Source organism: Ambystoma mexicanum, chromosome 7p (genome assembly GCF_040938575.1).
Source record: "Ambystoma mexicanum isolate Mex_15411 chromosome 7p, UKY_AmexF1_1, whole genome shotgun sequence".
NCBI classification, from domain to species: Eukaryota; Metazoa; Chordata; class Amphibia; order Caudata; family Ambystomatidae; genus Ambystoma; species Ambystoma mexicanum.
The window spans coordinates 741,733,458-741,758,085 of NC_090939.1; the positions used below are offsets into that span (position 1 = coordinate 741,733,458).

At 45.2% G+C, this 24,628-nt stretch overlaps 1 protein-coding gene across 11 annotated transcripts in view; it reads left to right on the forward strand.

The window, feature by feature from the left end:
* The window catches only part of CDKL5 (cyclin dependent kinase like 5), a 2,489,742-nt gene that overhangs the window by 2,174,520 nt on the left and 290,594 nt on the right, over positions 1-24,628 (forward strand). For all 11 annotated transcript variants that reach the window (XM_069636841.1, XM_069636839.1, XM_069636845.1 and 8 more), the window contains one exon: positions 22,599-22,697. In XM_069636841.1, coding sequence (XP_069492942.1) covers positions 22,599-22,697 — 99 coding nt within the window. The remainder of the gene's footprint in view (positions 1-22,598; positions 22,698-24,628) is intronic.

Here is a 24,628-nt window from a genome sequence, read left to right on the forward strand (position 1 = left end):
AAACTTAACACATTGCACCTTGAGCAATCCCTTACACGAACGACACCATGTGTCAGTCCTAAACAACATACACTAGACTCTATGGAACTACAGAGATTACCCACCACTACCATGTTATCTGCAGCTCTGATCAATGACAGATCTGTAGTGGCTCATGCTATTGAAATAGCTGACATCCTATCCTCTGATAAATTAGAACTCCTAGCAATCACAGAAACATGGCTGCACAAAGCAGCGGGCCCAGCCCTCACACTAGCCATACCAGAAGACCATCACCTAATTAGAATGGACATACCCAATGTCAGAGGATGTTGCTTAGCCATACACGGGGTAGCTACTTTGAACTGTCCTACTGTCATCACTAAAATCAGCCCCCAACCATGGACTGACCTCCACTTAATCAACTTTTGCCTAACTCTAGACAAACAAATAGCTAAAGTTAAAATTATGGCAGATCCTCTCCCCACTAGATCAAAGAAGGATATTACTCCTGACAAACTTCTACCCCTCCTCCTCTCGACCATTAATGCTCTCCCAAGCAATTATGATCCTAACTCTTTGGTGAATATGTACAACAACACCATGATCTCGACCCCTTGACACCATTGCGCACCTCAAGCTACACAAGAGTAAACAGCAAACTCACCTCAATGCCTGGTTCACCCCTCAGCTTAAAGAATTAAGATTGCAAAAGAGACAACTAGAAACTCTATGGCGACACTCCCCGACAGATGAAAATATATTGCAACTTAAAATCCTGGCAAATAGCTACAAGAAAGAAATTATCTGCACTGAAAAAGATCTTTTTAACGAAAGAATCTCAAAGTCCAGCTCTAACACCAAGGAATTGTTTGTGATCCTTCGGGAATTAGAATCACCTATACCTCCTCCTGACAATCTACCCAAAGACAAACAATGGTTCACTAGCATCCAGAACACCTTAGGCAACAAAATAACACTTCAGACTAAAATTGCCCTAAAAAAAGCCTCTTTGCCCCCCACTGTGACGTTAACCACTAACCCTTCTACTAACGATAAGCCTAGCCTCGTTCCATTCAAATTTACTAAAGTATCCTTTCAGGAGACTGAAAAAATTATTGCTTCCTTGAAGCTGTCTAATTGCAAAGGAGACAACTGCCCTGCCCAAATAATTAAGGATGCCGCAAGAGATTAAGCTTCTTTTATCTCAAAACTAATTAATGCTTGCTTTTCATCTAATACAGTCCCGAGTAATCTAAAAGAGTCATGGGTTTTACCTCTCCTTAAGAAACAAACGCTAGACCCTTCCATCCTAACCAATTACAGGCCCATCACCACAGTCCCCTTCCGCCTCAAGATAATAGAGCAGCCTATCTTCAAATTTAGAATTATCTTGAGATTAACCAGCTTCTGGGCTCCCGCCAATCCGGATTCAGACCACAACACAGTACTGAGACGGCTTTAATAGACCTAAAAGCAGAAATTGATGAGTTCAATGATAAAGGAACCACTGCCATGCTGCTCCTCCTTGATCTGTCGGCGGCCTTTGACCTGGTGGCCCATGCAGTCTTATGCAATCACCTAACATCGGCTGCTCACTTCTCGACTGAAGCCACTGCTTGGGTCAAGTCATTCCTGGACAATAGAACCATGCACATTTTTTCCTCCTTGGCATCGGCAGACCCTATTCAAACAACATGTGGCGTCTCACAGGGTTCCTGTGTCTCGCCAACTATGTATAATATTTTTACTAAGCCCCTATTTGACAAATCGACAGACTGGGTGTCACCTATACAAATTATGCAGACAACCAGATCCTCATTCCCCTTTCGGGCAATTTTGACACTGATACGGCCTCGGTAAATGAAATATACATCCTCATTCAGGCATGGATGGCAACCCATGGCCTCTGCCTGAATGACGATAAAACAGAGATACTGATTCTTGGCTCAGCTTCTAACCTAAAAACACTTGACACCAAGTACTCTGCCTTCAACATAGATGGCAATATAATTACAGTAGCCAAAGAAGTGAAGACACTTGGCTTCTATCTTGACTCTACCCTAACCTTAAACAAGCAGGTAAACTCCCTTGCCTCATCGACTGCCTACACATGTAAACTGATTAGATCATGTAGGCCATTCCTCACACAAGCTAGTTGCATTAACCTAGCAAATGCCCTAATACTATCCAAACTTGATTACTGCAATACTCTATATCTGGGAGGCAATAAATACATTATTAACAAAATTCAGACATTGCAAAACAACTCCCTTAGAACGGCACTGAACTTCCCGACCAGGGAACAGGTTGCCAATACAAGGAGAGACCCTAATTGGCTCAAAATCAGCAATAGGATCCTCCTCAAAACAGTGTCACTAACCTTTAAATGTCTAAAAAACGCAGCTCCACCATATCCAACGGAAAGAATGATTCCCATTGCCTACAAGTACCTAGATTTAGGCTAAAATAAACTGGTGGGAACAGTTTCCCTGTAAAAGCTGCCCGGTAATGGAATGCACTCCCTTTTGAGCTCAGAACAGATCAGTCTCGCTATAGCTTCAGGCGCAATACCCTCAACTGGGAACGTTCCAATGACTACTATGACTAACCGACTTGCTCCAGACTGAAATGAGACTGCTACTTTCATTTGTATTGACTGTGATCGAATGTATATATCTGTACTGACCGTGCTTGAATGTAGATATGCCTTATTTGCCTGTACCCTGTAACTAAGCTATAAGTATCCTTGTACTCTGCTGCGCCCTGTTACCTAAGGGTTTGGTGCGACCTACAAATTCAATAAACAAATAAACAAACAAATGCTACAGACATTTAATCTTATAGATTCCAATGAAATTTTACAAACAATTAATTGGTGGAAATCCATATATCACAAGTGGTCAAAGGAGAATGCTAATGGATGGATGTCACACTCTATAGTGAAGATTACATTTCTGTTGAAAAAGGAAATATGGACATTTGGCATAGAGAGAGATATGATGCAACTACTACTAAAAGTAATAGTGGCATGTTTCTGCAGCACAGAGAGATATCTCTTGGTATGCCGTCCTATTTATCAGCATATCCTGATGCCAACACCATTCACTGTTACATGATTTCTAAATTTAATATGTCTGAATGCCTTGAAATAGTGGCCACTAGAAATGGCACCAGACATGAAAGAAGATGTTAACCATACCATCCAGCTGAACCGTCTCTGTGAAAACCTGGGTATCACTGATCAGGCTCTTGCCTGGCTGACCTCTTTCCTCTCAGATCGACCCTCCCGGTCCAACTTGGGTCCTTCCTATCATATATCTTCCTCTCTACCTGTGGTGTTCCCCAGGGGTCTAACCTCTCGCCCTGGCTTTTCAACCAATACCTGGCAACTCTCACCCACTGCAATGCCATTTTCTGCTCAAATTTCCAATGCTACGCTGACAACACTCAACTCATTTTCAGGCTGCCCTCTGCCACCTCCTCTCCCTCTCTCATCTCTGATTGCCTAACTGCCATTCAAGATTTGTGTGCCGCCAATGATCTTTGTCTGAATGCCAGCAAGATGGAGATCCTCCTCATCGGCACACCTTCATCATCCTTTCCGCTCACTCTCTGGCCGGCTTCCCCTGGCCCTCCTCCTACTCCCACCTGCGAGGCTAATAACCTCAGGGTCATCTTTGACTCCACTCTTTCCTTCTCTGCCCACATCTCTGAGGTCTCTAAAAAGTCAAATTTCCTACTGCTCCTCCCCAGAGGTACTCTGCCTTTCCTCTCCTTCCCCCAGAAGCTCATGTTATCCCAAGCTCTGGTTCTCTCTAGTTTGGACTATTGTAACAGCCTCTTTCTAAATCTACCTGCCTCTGCTCTCCACCCTCTGCAACTAATCTAGAACATGACTGCAAGACTTGTCCTTGGCCTCAAGCCCTGGGATCGTATCTCTCCAGCTATGAAATCTCTCCATTGGCTCCCAGTGGTTGCAAGGATTAAATTCAAAACCCTATGCATTGTCCACAAGGCTTTCTGGGGCCTGGGTCCAAAATACCTTCAGCTATCCCTCCGCAAATACCTCCCCTTTTGAGCTCTTTGCTCCTCTACCTCTAACTCCCTCAGGGTCAGTCCTTTTTCAAAGAAACGAGCTGGGGTAGACATCTGTCTTCGGCTGGGGCCTCCCTCTGGATCAGCCTCCCTGCCACTCTAAAACCTGAGGAGAACCATTTCCGGTTCCGGAAGCACCTCAAGACCATCCTCTTTTCTTCTGCCTTCACTCCTCCTCTCTGCTGCTGATCTGTTCTCTCTTGGCACCGTGCTCCTGGCCACCCTCTGTCCTCCAGGCCCACGTAACTGCTCACCCTGCCACCCTCCCGCACCGCCTCCGGGCCAACCCTTGCACTGGGGTCTGTATCTTTACCCATACAGCCCCCCTTTTTCTTCCTGCACTTATCAGACCTACCCTGTCTGCTGCCTTAAACCTAGCACTTACAAATTTCTGGCTGCACTACCACTGTTTGTGCCTTTATTATTTATTTATTGTTATTATCTGTTTCTCCTCTGCTTCGCACTTTACACTTCTCCCCCTTCCATGCACTTTTCCTCTCCCCCTCTCCCATGCACTTGCACGTTCTCAGTGTCACTGGGCCTAGTAAGATCGCTGTTTTGTTCTCCCCTTGTTTCCTTCCCTTGCCGCGCTCTGAAACACTTCTGTACGAGCGCGATAGAAATAAAATATCAATATCAATGTCGGCTATGTGGGAATCACCAAATTGAAACAGCATGTGACCTGATCTGTGTATGTGAAAGTCTGTCTGTCATGAGATTAAGATACGTCAAAGCATATGATAACAGCTGTGACTTAAAGGGATAGTGCTGTCAGAAATGTTATTGGCTAAAAAGATGGCCCGTAATCAAAAATATATGTAAAACATATTTTTAAACAAAGTTCCTGTGTAGAGTATTGAGCAAATGAGACTCAAACTCAAACATTTCAAGCACTAGGAGGCATCCATTTTGTGAAATGGATGAGCCTCCTGTGCTTGAGTTAATTTCTGCTCTTGCGGCACTAATGAAGCAACAGCCAGCCAGCTGTAATACACAAAAGCTACCAGCAGGTGGCTTTTGCTTCATTATTGCCAGAGAGCAGAGCTTAACACAACCTGATACTGGTAAGTTCTTTACATTTAATTCTTTTTTGAAAGCACAGCAATATAAATGTTGCGGTTTTCTTTCTTTATTAGAAAGAAAAACGCAAGATTTATAATGCTGTATTTGTTTGCTGTTGCTTTTGCTTAGAGTCTCCTGGGCTTCCCCAACCCAGGTTTGCTCACCATTCCTTGACACGCCCACAGAGATCCACCCAAATTCACAGTCTCATCGTACAACGTTGTTGTATTTAAAAATGCTGCAGTTTTCGATCTACGTTTCCCGGAGCCCGGGAAACATAGAAAGTAAACCGCAGCATTTAGAAATACAAAGAAGTTGTATTTCTGACTGCAGCAGCTTTCGCTTTGAGTCTCCTGGACTCTTCCGTGTCGGGGGAGAGCGGGAGACTCAAAGTGAAAGCTGCTGCATTCAGAAATACAACGACATTGTATTTCTGACTGCGGCGGCTTTCGTTTGGAGTCTCCTGGACTCCCCCAACCCGGAGGAGCCAAAGAGACTCCAAGCAAAAGCTGCTGCAGTCAGAAATACAACGTTGTTGTATTTGTGATTGCTGTGGTTTTCCAACCACGGCAATCAGAAATACAACAACGTTGTATTATAATTGCTGCGCCTTCGCTTTTTTCACTTTCATTTTACGTTTTCTGTGCTTCCCTGGCTTGGGGAGCACCGAAAACATAAAATGAAAGTGAAGGCTGCCTCCTCAACTCATGCAGCTCTGCTCTGGCTGCAGTAAGCAAAAGCTCCCAGCAGTGGGCTTTTGCTGCGTGTTTAGTGCCTCAGGGCAGACCTTAACATGAGCTGAGCAGGCTGCCTGAAATGGCAAAATGGATACTCCCATGTAGGCTCTTTGAGCCTCGTTTGCTCAAAAGTTTACATAGGAACTTTCACTAAAATTATGCTTAGTGCATGTTTTTCATTATTGGCCATCTGTTGGGACAATAATATGTTTGAGCGCATTATTCTTTTAAGTAATATAAATGAGATCTGGGAGAAATTATTAGCAGGACATACCCTTAATATTACTCATCATATGATGCACTTTTACGAGCATTGTCTTGGAATTCTTAAACAGTTATCTCAGGATGTTTTTTTAATACATTTTAGACTTGTTTTTATTATTTGTGATTATTTCTGATCGGTTGTATTGCTTTATTGTATTGTCTTATTGAAGGGATATCGGAATGTATAATGTGATGATTAATTTTAAATGTACATTTTTTGGCTAAATACATAATAACTATTATATATATAAAGTAATACAAGCAAGCTGATCTTTGTCATCTTTCCTCTTATGTGCCATAATTGCACCCATATCTGAAGTATCAGGATACTGTACCCTAAGTGCTCTCCACACAACTACTCTGCAATTATTATATGGCGCTCCACCATGAGCTGTGTTCTGTGCCGTGACACTTGAGTAGCCTGCTCTGGTCCAAATGTCATCAGCCCTTTCCCCAAAAATGGCTGCTAAGAGACCCTTAATGTCCCCCATATCCTATTTCCTCCTGTCATTTTTTCTAGCTCATAAATCCATTTTCCCGCACCCGCTGTTAAACTAAGGAGTTTACATCTTAAGTTATCCTTCTCCATTTGGGGCCAGAGGATATACTGCGGTCTGGCCCCTACTTTCTCCAATAAAGTGAACTGAGTGAACCCAAATTCGCAATCGGCTCCCATCGTCTGCATATCCATAGTGGGGCAATGGTTCCTGATTGTCTTCTACCTGGTAATGACCTCAGCCTGATCACATATGTTGGCGACTCCCTTCTCACTATGCAATCGTCCTTTAGGTCGCTCTGGGTACGTCATGGGATCTGGCGTCCTATCCTTAAGTTGCTCTGTATAAGGCAATCTCACTTCCTTGTCTGTCTGCAGACATCCCTCAGGACCGTGTGCACTTTCTCCCTCCTCCCCATGGGAGCTTTCCCTTTCTTCGTCTGACATATCTAGTCCCCAAATAGTATGGCTCTCTTTTCTGTCACCTCTGTCCAAGGTCAGCCTGTGTAAGGACAAGGCTATATGCTTGAGACTAAACAGACTTCCTTCTTCACTTTTTGATTGGGTGACTCCCCGATTCGCTTCTTGCCCTCATCTCTTGATAGTTTTATCAATCCTATCTCCGATGGTTCCTATCTCAAAATTCTTATCTAATGTAACTTTAGACGGCCCTGATATTGCTACCTGCGATGGGTGGAACATTTCTACATGGCTCCATGATATCATTGGACTCGGTTCCATTGTCTCTTTCTAAATGCGATCAATATTGCGTTCCCTCTGTCTCCTTTTTCGCTCCATTTCTTAGTCTAATTCCTTTTGTTTTCCTGCTTCCATCTGATCCTTTCCTCTTCTTTTCTTTTCTCTTCCCTTTCATTGGCTCTACGCACTTCTTCTTCCCTTCGTCTTTACATTCTTTTATCCCATAATCTCTGAGCTTCTTCCTCTTCTCTCTTCTTTTCTAGCCTATCTCGTTCTTCGATTGCTCTCTGCCTGTTGTCATACTTTCTTTGTTCCTCTGCCCTTTCTTCTTTTTTTTGCTGCTCCTCTTGGTAAATTTGTTCTCGCCTTTGTCTATTCTTTCTCTTGTGTTCATTGTCTTTCAATCGTTTCTCTTATTCCCTGTCTTTTCTATCCTGTTCCTCTTGATCGTCCCTTTACCTAATTTCCTCAATACTTTTCCCATCGAGCTTGAGCAATATCTGTCCCATCCATTCGTTCTGTACGAGCGTTACCTCATCAGCTTTATCCTTTTATCCTTTCCATCTCTTAATCTCTCGTTCTATGTCTAGTGTCCTATTTGGTCGTGCACTTTTCTCTTCTGTCTTGCAAGACCTTAAAGATCTCTTTTCCTTTAGCTTTTTTTGAACTATCGTCACTGCTGTAAGCAGGCGGTTCATGTATCGGATTACTATATCCTGTCGGCACCTTTAGTTCCCTCAATGGATACAATCCTTCATCTTTTGAACTATCACCATTTACTTTGGGCGAGGTAAGGGCAGCAGAAGGCTCAGCACCTGTTACGCTCACCTGGTTCCCACAGGGACGTCGATAGGACCCGGACAGCTGCGGTCTCCACCAATGTGATGCGTAGTGCAGAGATGACTGTCTGGACTGGCCTGCCTAATCTTGTCTGCTGGACTCGTAGAAGTATTCTCCTGCAAGTGGAGAAAGGTATTTAGCCAGCCGTGGACTTTAGTGATGGCCCCCCAACTGTTCTCGTTCTCCCCACTAATCACCTCCATTATCCCCTCTTGGTAACCTCACCTTTTGTTTTTAAATGATGAGCTCTCCATCCTACATGGCATGCAGGGGTGCGTAGATACCAGTTACTTCACTGGTTTGAAGGTACTGGAGGAGTTCCGGAGGAATATTGACTCCACTGTCTATAAAGTTCAAAGAGTTCAATATGTCCGATATTCACTCTTGTTCCATTCCCTCGTTAGGTTGCAGCTGGGTCCAAAAGAATATTGCCTGGAGGCAGCTGATGGCGTTCAGGTAAGAGTCTGTATTACCAAACACTGCCCGGTAAAAGTTGCATGAGTTTAACTTGCCGTTTTCTCTCCCTTTATAGGTGTGGCATAGGAAGATGCAGCGAATTAAAGGATAATACCTCTGGTGGTAAAGCAGGTAAGCATATGGTGGCAAGAGATTGTCTTTGTCGGTTTTCTCAGCTCACCTTGTTATTCCTTTTGTTTTCCCCCCAGGTGCTGGGTTTCGACGAAGAAAATGATGGAGGCAGCGCCGAATCTAAAGATGCGGTGGACTGGCGAGTATAACGTGGCGTTGCTGCTGGCGAAGCGACGCGGGCTGAAATAATGTCCTTTCCAGGCTCGGAGCTGTGTTGGGTCTGGAATCAGGTAAGGTATCAAATAATGTCCGTGATCTAACCTCTTCTCCTTTCTTTTCCTTTTGTCTAGGAGCTCCGGATTCGAGACGGGTGTGGCAGAAGACTGGATGCTGACTTGCAGACACGGTGAGCGTTATGCTGCTGGATGCAGAATAACACGAAGCATGGGTTGCTGTTCGGGCGTGGTTTAAATAGCCTGCAAAGTAGTCCCAGGTAAGAAGGTCCCCAGAACTACACCCGAGTGAAAAATAGTCCCTGTAATAAAATAGTCCCATCCAGGCCTCATGTTGGCTTGGACTCATTTGCAGCATGGTTTGCATAAGGTAAGTAAATTCTATGAGCCTGGCGCCTATGGCGCCAGGACTGATTTCTATGATGAGCCTGGTGCCTAAGGCGCCAGGACTGAATCCAAACAGCCCCCAGCCGGGGCTGTTGGGGTTTTAATAAGTATCTGGATGCCTGCTCCCGGGGCTGATGGACTCGATCCGGATGCCCGGGGGTAGGCATCATGACAGCACCCTCCTCCCTACACTGATTAAGCATCCAGTCCTTGGGAGGCAGATCTTCCTGTTTCTCTTGGTACATTTTCCAGAGCTCTAAGCTAGCTAGCCTTTTCTCCAATTTCTTTCCTGTGTACGCAACGTGCAAGTATGTGGTCATGTGTTGTAAAACCGCCTTTGACAGCGATCCCCTTTGTGGCCATGACATGAACATTTTGTCTGCTGTCCCTTTGACCCATTCCGCACTATACTGTTTGAGCTTGGGTGTGTGTTTTATCAGTGTTTTGCACAAGTGCATCAGTGGAGTAACATCCCCCATTGTGACAATTCTTAATTGACTGTCAATACTTACTTACCGTTGATTTGTACAGAATACATTCCAGAAAAATAACTAATATGAGCACGCACTACCATCGCTGCACGAAAACTCTACTTCTTAATTACTTCAATCTACCTGTTCAGTCGGCACCGACAATGACTAAAAAGATAGATACATTTTTTCCTCTTCCGTAACCTCACAATGTTACTTTTGTCACTCCGGGACACCTTTCTTAGTTTCAAAATACACAAAAAGCCAGACTAGTCGATTTTACATATATCTCGTCATGACGCTCCTTTTCTCTCAGCCCCTAAAATACTCAGACTGGAGTTTGAATCATTCCCTATCATAAGCCTTGTTTATGTGCAGCCTAAGTACCCACTTGGGTTTTGAAATTATTCCTTCTAAAGCTCGTTGAGCTACGACACTGGGCTCTTTTTGACGCTCCTCGTCATATATTAATCAGCCCGCCGTTACTTTATTCTTTTACCACAATCTCCATTCCTTTATTTTGCCAGTCCCCTTAATCTACTCACCAGTCGCCTTTCAGCTACAGACCCCCGGGATCATCTCCTCCTCCAATCAGCCACCATCGCCTGCAGTCTGCTCAGCGTCTGTGTAAAATAGGAGGGTTTTCGTGAAAGAGGGATCCATCCCACCTGTAACAGTTTTCTTGCGAGATTTCTATATCGGCCGCTCTCCACAGGAAACCTCGCAACCCTCCAGCTAAATGGCAGAGAATGTCCGATATTCCGAAAATACTAAAAGCCTACTGAACGACAGGCCTGAACCATCCTCTTTCTGCTACCAAGTGAACCCGTAGGCCCTTTAAAACGAGGTAACAGTATCTGAGATGGATGGGATGCAGATCTTACTCATACATCAAGAATCAGACTGACTCAGGAAGTTGGCAAAAACACAACTGTTATAATTGCAGTTTGTTAAAACAGGGAGTACAACGGACATCAACAGACGCTGCACAAGTTTTCTCTCAAGAGTCTCAACGCATCACATAAAAAAACACAACTTTAAACTAACAATTCATCATCACTGATGTCATACTACGTGGCAAAATAAGAAAACCTATGTAGGTTTGTGATAGGCTTAAGGAAAACATCCACATATACTTTCTCTGGGGTATGGGTATGGGATCGTGATTGGATCTCTAAGGTAAGGTGGACGGCTATGCCCATCCATAGCGCAAGTCATCTTACGTGTCAGACTAATGCACAACATTCTATTGGCTTCTCAAACTATAGGGCTCTTTGCTACATGGCCCTCTATGATTGGTTGGCACGCTCGTCCCCTTCTGGAATATCCCACTTGCTAGCAGCACGCACGCATGCTGGTACCCCAGGTGCAGGGGGTTTGCTTTGTCATGCCTCCCCACCCAATTAGCCCAACATCCATCATCCCTCCTGCGGTCTACCATTCAATTAATGCCTTTGAACTCGGCCTTGCAAAGGCTCACTGTGCCTGAGAATAAAAGGGAGTGAGGGCATTGCCTTATCTTCTGGTCTCGCTTCCTTCGTTGGATTTAATACTATTAAATGAAGAAAACCTGGCACTTCTAATGTTTTTCCATTTCACCTCAAGCAGGAGCTGGGCTCACTTCTAATGTTCATTGTATCTTCTCGAGTAAATAACCAGGTTCTTTGCGGTTTCAACGCTTGACAATGGGCCAGGCAAGCCTTCTCAAATCTTCCTTCGCTGTCAGCTGTTTTATTCTACTGCTCCACACTTCCAGCCCTTCCATTCACAGGGTCCAAGTTTGCAAAAATGCGTTGTGGAACATCCAGATTCTATACATACACATATATATTGGCGGCACCGCCTGCAGTCTATTCACTACGTATAGCCAGCCTTATGATTACTTCGTCTACTTGTGTATCTGTATATTTATGAAATGGCTTTGCATTTTCTTCAGTGCTTCTCCTCACGTGCTCTCTTCATTTTGCTCCCAAAATGTTGCTTGATTCTCTACTTCGCCTATAAGTCTATAAGGTCTATATACTTTCTTCATTGGCATCTTTTCTGGGTGCGTCATTTCTGCCTCATGTGACATCACTAGTCTTCTCTTTCACTCTTTCACTCATCTTCACACTTCTTCCGAAACCTCCTTCAGGAGACTGTCATTTCTCTGCAGATACATTATGTATGGTTTTCTCGATGGATACCTTGTTTCAAGAACTTTTTGCGATATAGGTACCATTATTGGCTTTGCGCATGTCGCAATTTCCAGCTGCCAACATATAGGCAAAATGGGGGCGGGACGTCCGGTAGAGGTACTTGGCTCCTCCTCTACACAGTCTTGGTAGGAGATTCTTACCTTTTGGCATTTGGCTGTTATTCCTAGTAATTTGGTAATCCACTCACTGGATCTGCAGGAGGTACTTAAAAACTGCCTGAGAGTCTTTGCTGGCCGACGGGTAAGTGGTGACAACATAACATCGTTTTTGCCGATAACTGTTCCTGGCAACCTGTAAACTTATCAGACGCTCTTTTTGCCTTTCGCAAAATTCCTTTGAGTATCTCACTTGGTCATAAATAGACGGCAACTGTTGCCAAAAAACATAGTGGAAAGGCCGCCATTACCTCGTTCGTGAGCCAACATGGCCTCATTGCAACGCAAACTCGAAATCATAAGGCTGTGGGTCTGAGAAGCACACACAAATGTGATAAATCAAACATGGGCATAGAACCGTCAGAGGCTGCTACCGCCACGGAAGCGGTCTCTGTAACAGACTCAGAGAATACTGAAAGTCACGTCGAGATAGCTCAGATTAATCATGCAAAAATTACTTGTTTCTTCACTCCTATTCTAAATGGCCCCATGCAAAATGCAATTAGCGTGGAACATACTCTGTCTGCCCTGCTTACTGTCAGTTCACCTTAGAGTACAGCCGAGCTGGACAGTAACAGTTCACTTTTAAACTAGTGGCTGGAGTTGCAAAAGGTATCTCTTGGAAATTCCCTCTTTACTAGCGTGACAAATGACGATGCTGGTATGCACCAAATTACGAAAACTTGATGCGCTGGCGGCTTCCTCTAATGCTATATTTGGTATGGTATCTACCCTGGTTCACAATCAACAAGCAATGAAGTATACCCTTGCTTGGGTGGCTGATATTTACTAACAGTTCCTTGCCAATCATTTTAAATTAATCTTTTAGTGAATTGGATGACTTTGATACCTCATCAGTGCAAAATGAAACCGAGTTAATATACTATAGCTCCATAGCTTCCGATTCCAATAAAAAAAATCTAAATCCAAAAATGTATAAAAACATAAGTAAAGGATCATCACCTATCGGTACATTGGACAAATGGCTTCAATTTCCTGAAAAGGATCGAAATTGTGTAAGCGAAGATACCACACGGGTTACTTCTGATAAATGCTCCACTACGGGGGCACAATACAGTAATTCTTGTATCACTCCATCTTAGAAGAATGGTTTAAATCACATGGATGAATAACCTCCTGGACAGATCAGACATCAATTCTGTGATGATCAGAGTGACCTTAACGGTTTAAATAAAAAAAAAGCATCTTTTTCCATCCCTCATGCAACTGATTGTTACAGACCACGCTAATGGAGTACGTTTTATTCCTTCTGCAAATATAAATTCACATGCCCAACAAGGAAACGTACTCGGAACAAAACTTTGTTTTTGGGAAAATAATACCATAGCCCCTTCTTAAACCAAGCCTCTATATTATACTTGCTACATCAGATCCCAGAATTGGCCATCATATCCACAAATGATATTGAAAGTGTTGAATTGCCGGCCTTGGATAGCAGCAGTAATTGGTCAATCGTTAGTTTCATATCCCCGGTGATGGTGAATAGGATCAGACTATTTACACTATCCATTTTAAAATTGGGATACAGGATACAGGCCTCTTCTTTCGGTATTAACCACCCAAACACAAATAGGAACCAGGCTAACAGGTGGCAATTTAGGAAAAAGGTTGATGCTGTGCCAAGTGTTTTCCTACAATCTAAATATGCTGTCTGCGGTCACGGAGAGGACAAACAAAATTACAGTTACTGGGCTCCATTATCTGGACTTACGATGCAAAATTGAAAGAGAGTCCTCCTGCCCTCTGCAAATGGTGTCTTGGAATACACGTGGACACAAGTCCTTCATAAACCATTTAGAAGGAACAAATTTACTTGCAGAATCGTCCATATTTTCTCCAAAAGAAACCTGGTTAAAACACAACCTAGCCCTAGATGGCTATGTATTTTTGACGTAAAGGGCTATAAGTAATGGTATTGGACGGCCAAAAGGAGCTTTATGTATAGCAGAAAAATTAATTGGGACTCCGAATTGTACTTAATTGCCATTGATTTAGATCCAAATGATCTATGTGCAACCGTCAAACTTTTTCCCCCAAAAAACTCTGAAACCCTGTTAATCACTTTATACGAACCCCGAGAAGGCATCTATACTTCTGCATTGCTCAAACAAATTAGAGGTGTTAGGTGGCAAATACACCTAAAAATTGCCATATTCTTCTTGATGATGATTGTAATGCTCCCTGCTTAAGTCCTGGTGACGAGGAACAACTCCTTGATGACCAGGTCTTCAGGTCGAGCACTATTAATGTGCAGGAGAATCATCGGCAACAATTGTTATAAAAGGGGAGAGTGTGGACTGATATGCTGGTAGCCTATGATCTTCTGCCACCAATTCCGAGAGACAGTGCTACCTAACAAATGGTCAAAAGTTGGCGTACAGGAAACAGTTTTTCAAATCTGGATTGTATTTTTGCAACAAATTAATTGCATGCACTGGTAAAAGCGTCTCGCTATCGGTGGAAGATCGAGGGAAGCAACATGTAACGTTCAAGGAAACCGTGCTATATGGTCCCAGAATAATGTAGTGAAAATTAACTAATTTTTGGTCGAAAGTCATGCCCACCCTATAGCATTGTTACAGCAAAGTGGTAAGCATATGGGTCAGACCTTGCAGAATGTCCTATAAACACCCAAATAAGTTGTGTACTTAGAATGGTATTTATAAAAATGGTGCACCACACAACAGTAATATTCACACAAGGAAGAAATGTTTTCAAAAAAAGCTGTCACTTAATTGATAAAAATAACAACACTTTCTCGTGAAAGCAAATCTATTTACATTAGCACTGCGAAGTAGAAAAAAAAAGGCAAAGGCATTGCAAAAGTACTTTATATACAGCAAACTGGAGAGCCCTTTATATAATTCTGAAAGCACACAATTTGAGAAAAAGAAATGTGTATAAAAAAAAATATCTGACCAGAAGCCCAAAGAAGTTTGCTCTATTGCAGAAGAAGTATAGTACAGGTTTATTAGCAAGCACTTTTGGGTGGAATCCTCTGCTGAACTGGTCCTTGCTACTGCCAGCCCTATTATTGTTAAAGATGCAGTAATCTTTGGTATGGAGGAAATATTTGGTAAGATCCGTAAACTCAAATCATCAAGGGCGCCAGGGCCCGATGGCTTGGCAAATACTGTCTATAAAGAGAAACGTGGATTGTGGGCTGAGATGCTAGATGTATAATATACAAGGATAGTGAGTACTGCTGCGATTCATGATAGCTGGTGCACCTTGATCCTGATACCTATTGTTATAGACTGCGTCACGAGGACGTTGCGTACCTGTTCATCCGGTTGAAGACCTTGAAGATGATGCCTGGCTGTCAGGAGTCCTGCGGAGATGTAGTTGATGACGCGGGAAGCCAGCCCAGCTCCCGCCCGAGTGGAACCGGGTTGGAGATGAACCAGCTCCCAACGCCACGGGTGCGCTCTCCCCTGATTAGCGTGGCGTCAGGACAGTGCAAGCACTGACAGGGGGAGCCTTTCCAGATGACGATACTGAGGCCCAAGGAGGACTGGATTCGGAAGGTGGAAGTCCCAAGGATCAGGTCACAGTGGAAGTTAGTAGGAGGCTGATCCGGCAGAGGAAGGTAGAGGTTGGCTCACAAGGAAGGCACCAAGACAAGGGAGGCAGAGCGGGCAGGCAGACAAGGTACAAGGGGCAAGAGCCAACTAAAAGGAACAGAAGGGAACCACCCAACTAGAAGGAAGGAATAGGGAGCCCTAACCACAGGACAAGGGGAGGACAGGACAACAGAACCACGGGAAGTACCAGCAAGTACCAGCAGGGTATCAGGAACAAGAAAGAACGGGAATCAGGTAACAGGTAAGGAAGGCACAAGAAACCGGCGAGGAACACGATCCAAATCAAACCGCGTTGAGACGCGGTTTGAATGAATGGCCAGGCTCCTTAAATAGGCTACCAACACCCGGGAGGCTTGGAACGCAAGCCGTGCTGTCTCCCAGGTGTTGGTTAGCCTGGAGAGAGGCGTGGACCGCAAGGCTGTCCAAACCGAGAGCCCCGTGCAGTGCGCATGCGCGGAGAACGCGAAACGGCCGCCCGTGCATGCGCAGACCAGCATGCCCAGGGAACCCCGAAGCGCCCGAGGACCAGGACAGCCCTGGAGACCCCAAGCGAAAGCGCGGGTACATCCTCCAGGATGGGGCGCGCCGCTTCAGGTAAGTGGACCCCAATGCGGGCGGCGTGACACCTATACACAAGAAGGGTAGCTATACGGAGCCAGCGAATTTCGGTCTTCTCACCATGTCAGACACAAGCAGCAAGAGCCTTTGCTTCTTTCTTATTCAAACGGTTGTCTTCATGGGTGGAATCACAGGCCCTTATTAAGTGTCAACAGGCTTTCGTAAGGCCTGTATTATGACGTTTTGGAATGTGGGCTTTGCATGTGTTAACAGCTGACGTGACAGTATCTTCTAGGAACTACCTATATTTGTGCTTGACAGACTATACAGTCGCCTTTGATCCTGTTATTAGATCTAGACTGTCGAGCAAATTAGAAAATTGGGGCATTGATCCAATGTTGTTATATTACATTAAGTTTAAATGTATATATACTGATACAATGGTCCAAGTAAGGACACCGCAAACAGGCACTCTTACTAAACCTTTTCTCAAAAATATCAGCCTAAAACAAGTCTTTCCCCTCTCATTTACAACATTTACGTGGCCGATTTAGATGAACATCTAGGAAAATGTAACAACTTTCCCCCAAAGTTAGCAGGTGACCCGATATCATGGATCTGATATGCAGATGACAAGATTTCTATGGACTTAACATCTATATTTCGAGGGGATTGGGTCCTCCGACGTATTCCATATCTATGACAGTAATCACAACAGCTGTGCTGCTTCGGAAAATCTTTCTGCGTCCTGTGTCGATGACGTCGATACGCCGTCCTCGAGGACCTCCTCTGACGGCACCAGATGTTATAAGTAGGACGCACGACTCCCATAGCCTCACTTCCGTTTTTTCCATGAATGTGTTTGCTTCGGAGTTCTCGACGCGCCTCGACTCTTTGGAGTTTCTGTTCTTTCGGTTCTTCGAACCTGTTCGTTGTGAAGTTTATCGGGATGTCTTCCTCTTCTTCCACCCCGCGTCCGGGCTTCAAGAAGTGTGGGGACTGCGGGTCCAAGATGTCGGTCACAGATCCGCACAACGCCTGCCTCTGGTGCCTCGGGGAGGCCCACGACACGGATGATTGTGTCGACTTCCAGTCGCTTACGTCCAAGGCCTTACGGGAGCGTAAGAAGAAGCTGTCGGCCGGTAAGGTGTCCAAGCTGCGGAAGTCAAGGTCCACTGGGCTTTCGACGGACGATTCAAGGGGCGACTCTCCGCATCGTCGTCGTAGGTCTCAGGGGTCTGGGTCCCGGAGTGGGTCCTGCCACTCCTCTGCCTCTTCGAGGCACTCCTGGAAGTGCCAGCATCGGTCGCCTGCTCCGTCCTCGTCCGAGGACACCGCCCGTCGGCGGGTTGCTTATCCCACCAAGCATGCGACTCCGGAGAAATGGGCTTCCTTCAGTAAGAAAATGTTGTTGATTCTTGAATCGCAGGGCACTGGTCCGTCCTCGCCTCCGAGTGGGGTTGGGCGTGACAGTACTAGAGACACCGCTCGTACGCCTTCGGGCTCGGGTGGGCGGCACGATTCGAGGGAAAGGTCCCGCTCGGACAAGGGGAATCGTTCTAGTCATGCCCATTCCAGGTCCCAGACCTCGACGCCCTCAAGATGTCTGCACCTGTGAAGTCTTCGAAGAAGACATTGACGCCTGTGGCGCCGAGTTCGTCGAGGGACTGTCTCGAGGCTCTGCCTCTGAGGAAGTCGTCGATGCCATCAGCGCCCAGGCTGTCGAAGGACACGCTCGGGCCTCCGCCCTTGAGGCCTGTGTCGAAGCCGTTGATGCTGTCGGCGCCGCGCTCGACGTCGACGCCACTTCACTCCACGCCCTCGAGGCCTTTTGAGGCTGTTTTGTCAGAGGTACCCCGTGGCACAGTGGAACCCCCTAGAAAGGCTCTGGCCAAGGCCAAACATGTCTTTGTCCCCCATTGTGTGCCCACTTTCCACCATCTTGATTATATTTCTGAGGTGGATGAGGGTTCTGAAGATGGGATGGTTCCTGATACGGTACCAGATGAGATTATCTCTGGACATAGCCAGATGGAGGACCTGCGTCAGTCGCTGCACGACGCCAGTGGTCTGGACACCTCTCCGGAGGTGGAGTTCTGTAGGCCTGAGCCTGGCACCCATGCCGAGTCCTCGTACCGGCGCCTTATGTCGAGGGTCACTGAGTACTTGGGGTGGTCTGCTCCACCAGGGGATTTTCTGCAGGATGACCTGACGGATATCCTCGACCAAGGTCCACAACTGACCCGGTACTGCCGTTCCATATGGCTCTGCAAAGGAGGGTGGCGGTGGCTTGGACTGCTCCGGAGAGTCTCCCGGCAGTGGGCAAGTCTTTGCCGCGAAAATACTGCCCAGCCAGTAGCGACCCCTGCTACTTGACCATGCACTCCACTCTGGAGAGTTGGTGGTGCAGGCGGCCACGGCCCCAGCAAAGCAGGCGTTGTATCCTACCATCCCTCCTGATAGGGATGACAAGCGTTTTGATGGATGGACGAAGAAAGTGTTTTCTTCAGGGGGTATGGCTCTTCAGGCAGCCAACTCCACATGTGCCTTGTCATGTTTCACGCACACTCTGTGTATCTGTTTTTCCTTAGCGGCTGAACATATTCCCGAAGGGGACGAACGGGATGGTTTTCTTGCTATGATACAGAATGTCAAGGATGCCATGTTTGAGGCTGTTCAGTCGGGTCTGGACATGGCAGATTACGTCAGCCGGTCCATGGCGGCGAGCACCGTAATACGCAGGATTGTGTGGGTGCGGAATCGGGGTTTGCTCCTGATGTGCAAGCCCGGCTCCTCAACATGCCCTTTGATGGTGTACATCTTTTTGGCAGCAAGGCTGGCGAGAGCCTTGAGAGGTTGCAGACCTCAAAAGCTGCAGCGAAGTCGTTGAGGCTGCAGTTCGACAACCTCCGCCTTTTCGTCCTAGGGGACAGCAATGGAGGGGAGGTTTCTTTCGTTATTACTCATCCTTAAGTAAAGCGAGAGGAGCTGCTAGTCAAAGGGGCCACCGTAGGAGTGCCAGAGGTGGAAAACAAGGTACTCGAGGTGCCAAGGCCGCTCGGGCAGTTGCCTCTTTGCCCTCAGGCAAAACCGCATCCGCTTCAGCTCAGTCATGAGGCCATGTCCTATGGTTCGCCGGTTGGGGGAAGCCTGGCGCAGCATCTTGTAGAATGGTGTGCCATTACTTAAGATGTGTGGGTTCTGGAGATCATAACCCACGGTTACTGTTCTCCCTTTCGGCAGAGGCCTCACGACAATCCACCAGGGAATCTCTCTTTGAAGAGTCTGGATCCGCTTCTTGCGCAGGAAATTCAAGCCCTGCTGGAGAAAGGCATCATAGAAATTGTGCCTGTAGCGGAGAGGAACAAGGGATGGTATTCCCCTTATTTTTTGATTTTGAAGAAAGATGGGGGATTGAGACCCATCATGGACTTGCGCAGTTTGAACAAACTCCTCAGGAAGGACAAGTTGCAAGTGGGTACCGTTAAAGGTTACCTGGCGGCGCTGTTCATATTTAAGCGCTCGTCTGAGGAGTGTTCTTATTTTAAAATTCCTTTAATTTCGCAGTTTCTAAAAGGGCTCACTAATGTGTTCCCTCCGTCACCTTTCCAGGTGCCCGGTTGGGATTTGAACCTTGTTCTCAAGTTTCTAATGGGTGCTCCATTTGAGCCTTTACATTCATGCCCTTTGAGACTGTTAACTCTTAAAACTGTATTTTTAGTTGCGGTCACTTCCGCTCGCAGAGTGAGTGAGTTACAGGCACTTTCAGTTAAGCCACCCTTTACTGTGTTTTATAAGGAAAGTGTTGTCCTTAGAGTTCGTCCTTCCTTTCTTCCGAAGGTGGTGTCGGAATTTCATTTAGGCCAGAAGGTTATTCTTCCGGCATTTTATCCTCCTCCGCATCCTGGTAAGGCCGAGGAGAGGCTCCATAGGTTAGATCCTAAGCGAGCTTTAAGTTTCTACATTTCACGCATGTCCCGGGTCAGAGTGGACGATCAACTCTATATTGGTTACGCTGGAAGGCCTTTGGGACAAGCTGTTACTAAGCAGACTTTGCCTTGGTGGATTATCGTGGCAATTTCTGAATGTTACCGCTTGGCGGGTAAGGACCCTCTGGTAGGCTTGTGGGCCCATTCTACCAGGGGTATGGCTGCCTCTACTGCCCTGCAGAGGGGTGTTCCTATTCGTAACTTCTGTGATGCCGCCACCTGGCCTTCGGTCCCTACTTTTGTACGTCACTACTCCTTCGATTCTATCCGTGGGCAGGATCTAGCCTTTGGCAATGCGGTCCTTTACTCTTCAATTTGATTGGGCATTCTAAATTTCTAGATTCAAAATTCTTTTCCCACCTCCTTACGTTGGTACTGCTTTGGGAGTCTGTTAGAGATATGGAATACGTCAGAGGACCCAATCCCCCCGAAGAACAAGTTACTCTCTTACCTGGTAACGTTCTTTCGATGGGATGGTCCAACGACGTATTCCATTTCGCTCCCTCCCTGCCTTCCCCGCTGCAGAATTTTTTTATGCAATTGCAGTTTACGTTTCCACAAGGTTTATGTGGTCAGGCTGGCAGAAGATTGGTGCCACACGTTCTGGGACAAAACTACAACTGAGGCTACGGGCGTCGTGCGTCCTACTTATAACATCTGGTGATGTCGGCCGTTGGAGGAGGTCCTCGAGGACGGCGTATCGACGCCATCGACGCAGGACGCAGACGCCGAAAGATTTTCGAAGCAGCACAGATGTGGTGATTACTGTCCTAGTTATGGAATACATTGTCGGACCATCCCATCGAAAGAACGTTACCAGGTAAGAGAGTAACTTGTTCATCTTCAGCGATCTATCACTCCACTGCATAAATAAACCCAACTAAATGGATTAAAACTGAACCAAATGAAAACTAATGTTATGGTCATTGGAAGCAATAGATCTTGCAAAAAATAATTCCCTTGGCATATTGAAGAGGAAAAGTTAGACCTAGTCGACACATAAATCTACTTGGCATTGCCCTTTAAGGCTCTGCCTTCTTTAAATGTTTATAAGGAATCCTTCATTGGTAGAGTATTCACTAAATGGCAATCGATAAACAATTTCATCAATCATAGGTGTAGCGGATCTGTTGAAGGCAAGCTAGAAGCATATAAAAAGGGTTTAGTCCCTAGATCATGTATGGTTTGGAAACACTACCAGATAAATATGTAAGGAAAGATATTGCGTTCCTTACTTGGTCTCCGCAAATAGGTTCCTGTAGAGGCAATTTGCAGAGAACTTGGTCTTCTATCTCTGTCATTGCTTTGAAAGATTGCCCGTTGTAATTTTCTCCTTAGGATTACATTTTCGTGAAGCATATTACCTATAAATATAGAAAAGCTGCGCAGAAAGACCTGATAAATATGGTGGGGTCCCATTTAAGAGAAATAGAACTAATTATGCCTTCTGAATCGGTCCCTGGAAGATTCTATAATGAGCTTAAACAAAATACTATGGATTGGGACCGCATAAAATCTATAGGGAACCTCACTGGTAAGAAATGATATTTAACATATTCGACACAGGGCCATTTAATTAAAAAAACGTGGACCTATTTACAAAAAATAAGCAATCGCCCCTTAAACCATTTTATTTTGTGTTTACGATTCAATGTCTCGCCAGTATACAAATATACGGGAGCCTGGCTGAAAATGCCATCAGAAAGGAAGTGCTGCCTCTATAATACTTCTTTTGAAACTGTTAGACATATATTGACTGATTGCCCCAGTCTTGCAAATAAATACCGACAAGGGTATTTTCATCTCTGGCATGATCTGGAAAACGTTATTACTGATCAATTTTGGAGTATTATATACTCTGCAGACTCGATAGTTATCACTGAAGTGGCATATTAAGTCTGGAAATCATTTTTACTTTAATTAGCTGCATTTTTTAATAGATCATTCTTGTTAAAGACAAGAGTTTGAATTGGTTATCAGTCTTACTCATCTTTTAATATATTACTGTTTTTCTAATTGTAAATGATTTATTTTTATTAGTATTGCATATTATGTTTTGTGCAATTGTATTAATATCATTTTGTTTTGTATGTGTAGTGCAAAAGGCTTGAACATAGCCATATATATGCACTTAACATTCTTTTAATTGCATTTAAAATTAAAGGTTTACTTTGAAGAGTGTCAATTGATATTATGGTAAATCAGATATTACTACCATTTACATCCAATTCTGATTTTGCAAACCCATAACCGATAAACTCCATCTTTGGGTGATAGGTGTTTTTTTCTTTTCTTCTCAGGGCGAACAGAATACTCCAGAGGTGAGCCACTCAAGACCCGTTGGTAAAGAGACATCCAGAGATGGCACATCAGCATTTCACACACGGCAAAAGTCTGAGGTTTGAATTGCGTAAATTACAAACTTTTTAACATATTGTATTGTATTGTATACTGTATGCCGCATAGCACCAACAATAAGTGCATACACTTCTTTCCTACAAAGAGAGCCAGAGCTGCTGTCCCTGTGTTTCTTTTAACCTATTGTTTTTGTTGGTTTGAAGTGGCGCTAGGCATTTATTATAATATTTCTTTGTTGGCGTATTAGGTGCACTGCACAAGTCTTTTTATTTAATGGATGTCTTTAAGATGTGTGGTTCGCACACTTATTTAAATTCACTATTCTCTGACTTTTCTACTTTCTTGGAGCTATTCATCAATCCCATCTTCACCCTAATTGTGGAGCATTGAAATGTTTGAATTAAATTGTATGCAAACATTGATTTTCAGAATATCCATATGCACAACTTCTTTGAAACAATACATGTCATTAGCAAATTAATATATTACCCTGTCACCCAAATATAAACTATTGTGAAGCATTTAGTTATTGGATGTCTAGTTATGGGAATGGTTATCAACTTTGCTGCACCAAAGTAAGAAAACATGGAATTATCTGACAGGGTCATGGACTTCACCATGTCAGGGCGGAACAGAGTCCCGTTTCAGGCTGGGCTAGGAGGCCTAAAGGGGATATGCCAGAGCCAGTCCTCCCCCAGTGGTGAAAGGGGCTGGGAGGGCCCAAGTCCCTCCCCCCTTTAAATGTGCCTTGAAAGAAATGACCTGCACCACCTTCAATTACCAAATGCCATGCATTCTCAATTCTGGCTCAAGTACTCTTTTCTTTCTTGCAAACCTATCGGGACCAACATGCAGTGCCGTATTGAGCAACCCCGACGGACCACTGAATACTTCCCTCAGCTGCTGAGTTTCCGGCGCCTGTCTTAAGCAAAATCATTGGTCACTGGAGCTTGAATTTAGCGGCGCGCTCACCCGAGATCCAGCAAAGGAAATAACCATTTGCTGCGTACCAAAAGGGGGCAGGACTAAAAGAGGCTTATCTACCCTTTTAGCACAATAGAGCAACCCCAGAGGAAAAGGCAGCATTAGATTGGGATCCAGGTACGGTAGAATGTGGACCCAATGTGAGTGGGAGGGAATTCTAAGGATAGGAAGTCAGGGGTATAAAACACCCGCAGGAGCCACAGAGAGTGAAGGGTGTTAGGGTGAGGTCAGGAAGTGTGGCGGCAGACCGAGAGACAAGGAGTGGGATGGGAGGTGGAGCAGTGTCAAAGAGACTGCAGAGAAATTTGATAGCACTACAGAGAAGGTATCCTTTGTAACCCAGTGGTGAGAGTGAAGCTGTGATTCTGAGAGTGTTTGTAAGAGTGAGTGGCAGTGGAGTGGGGTGTAAGAGATGGGAGAGAAATCAGGTACGTGTGTAGAAGTTTCAGGTGAGAGTAGAATGAGAGAGAGGGTAAGGAAGGGGTGGACATTGGATACAGAGAGAGGTGAGCCTCATGGGGAGAGTTGTTGTGAAAGATAGAGAGAAGGTGGAGGGAGATTTTGTAGTAGTGGTAGATTGGAGGATGGAGAGAGTAGTTGGTGCCAGAGGGAAGTGTTAGAGATAGAGGGGTGAGGGGAGTGAGTGATGATTGTGAGAGAGCAGAGGTGGTAGGAGAAGAGAGAGAGGGGGATGAAGGAGAGAGAGAGAAAGGTGAGAGTGGAGAAAGGAAGGTGGGGGAGTAGGAGGGAGGAAGACGAGAGAGGAGAAAGGGGATGGAATGGGGAGCAGAGCGCTGAAGAGTCTATGGAGACATTTGGTAGGAGTGCAAGTGAGCTATCATGTGTGAGACAGATTGCAACCCAGTGGTGAGAGTGAATCTGTGATTCTGAGAGTGTGTATAAGAGTCAGTGGGAGTGGGGTGTAAGAGATGGGCGAGAAATAGGGGAAGAGTGTAACAGATTTAGGTGAGAGAGGGAGTGCAAGAGA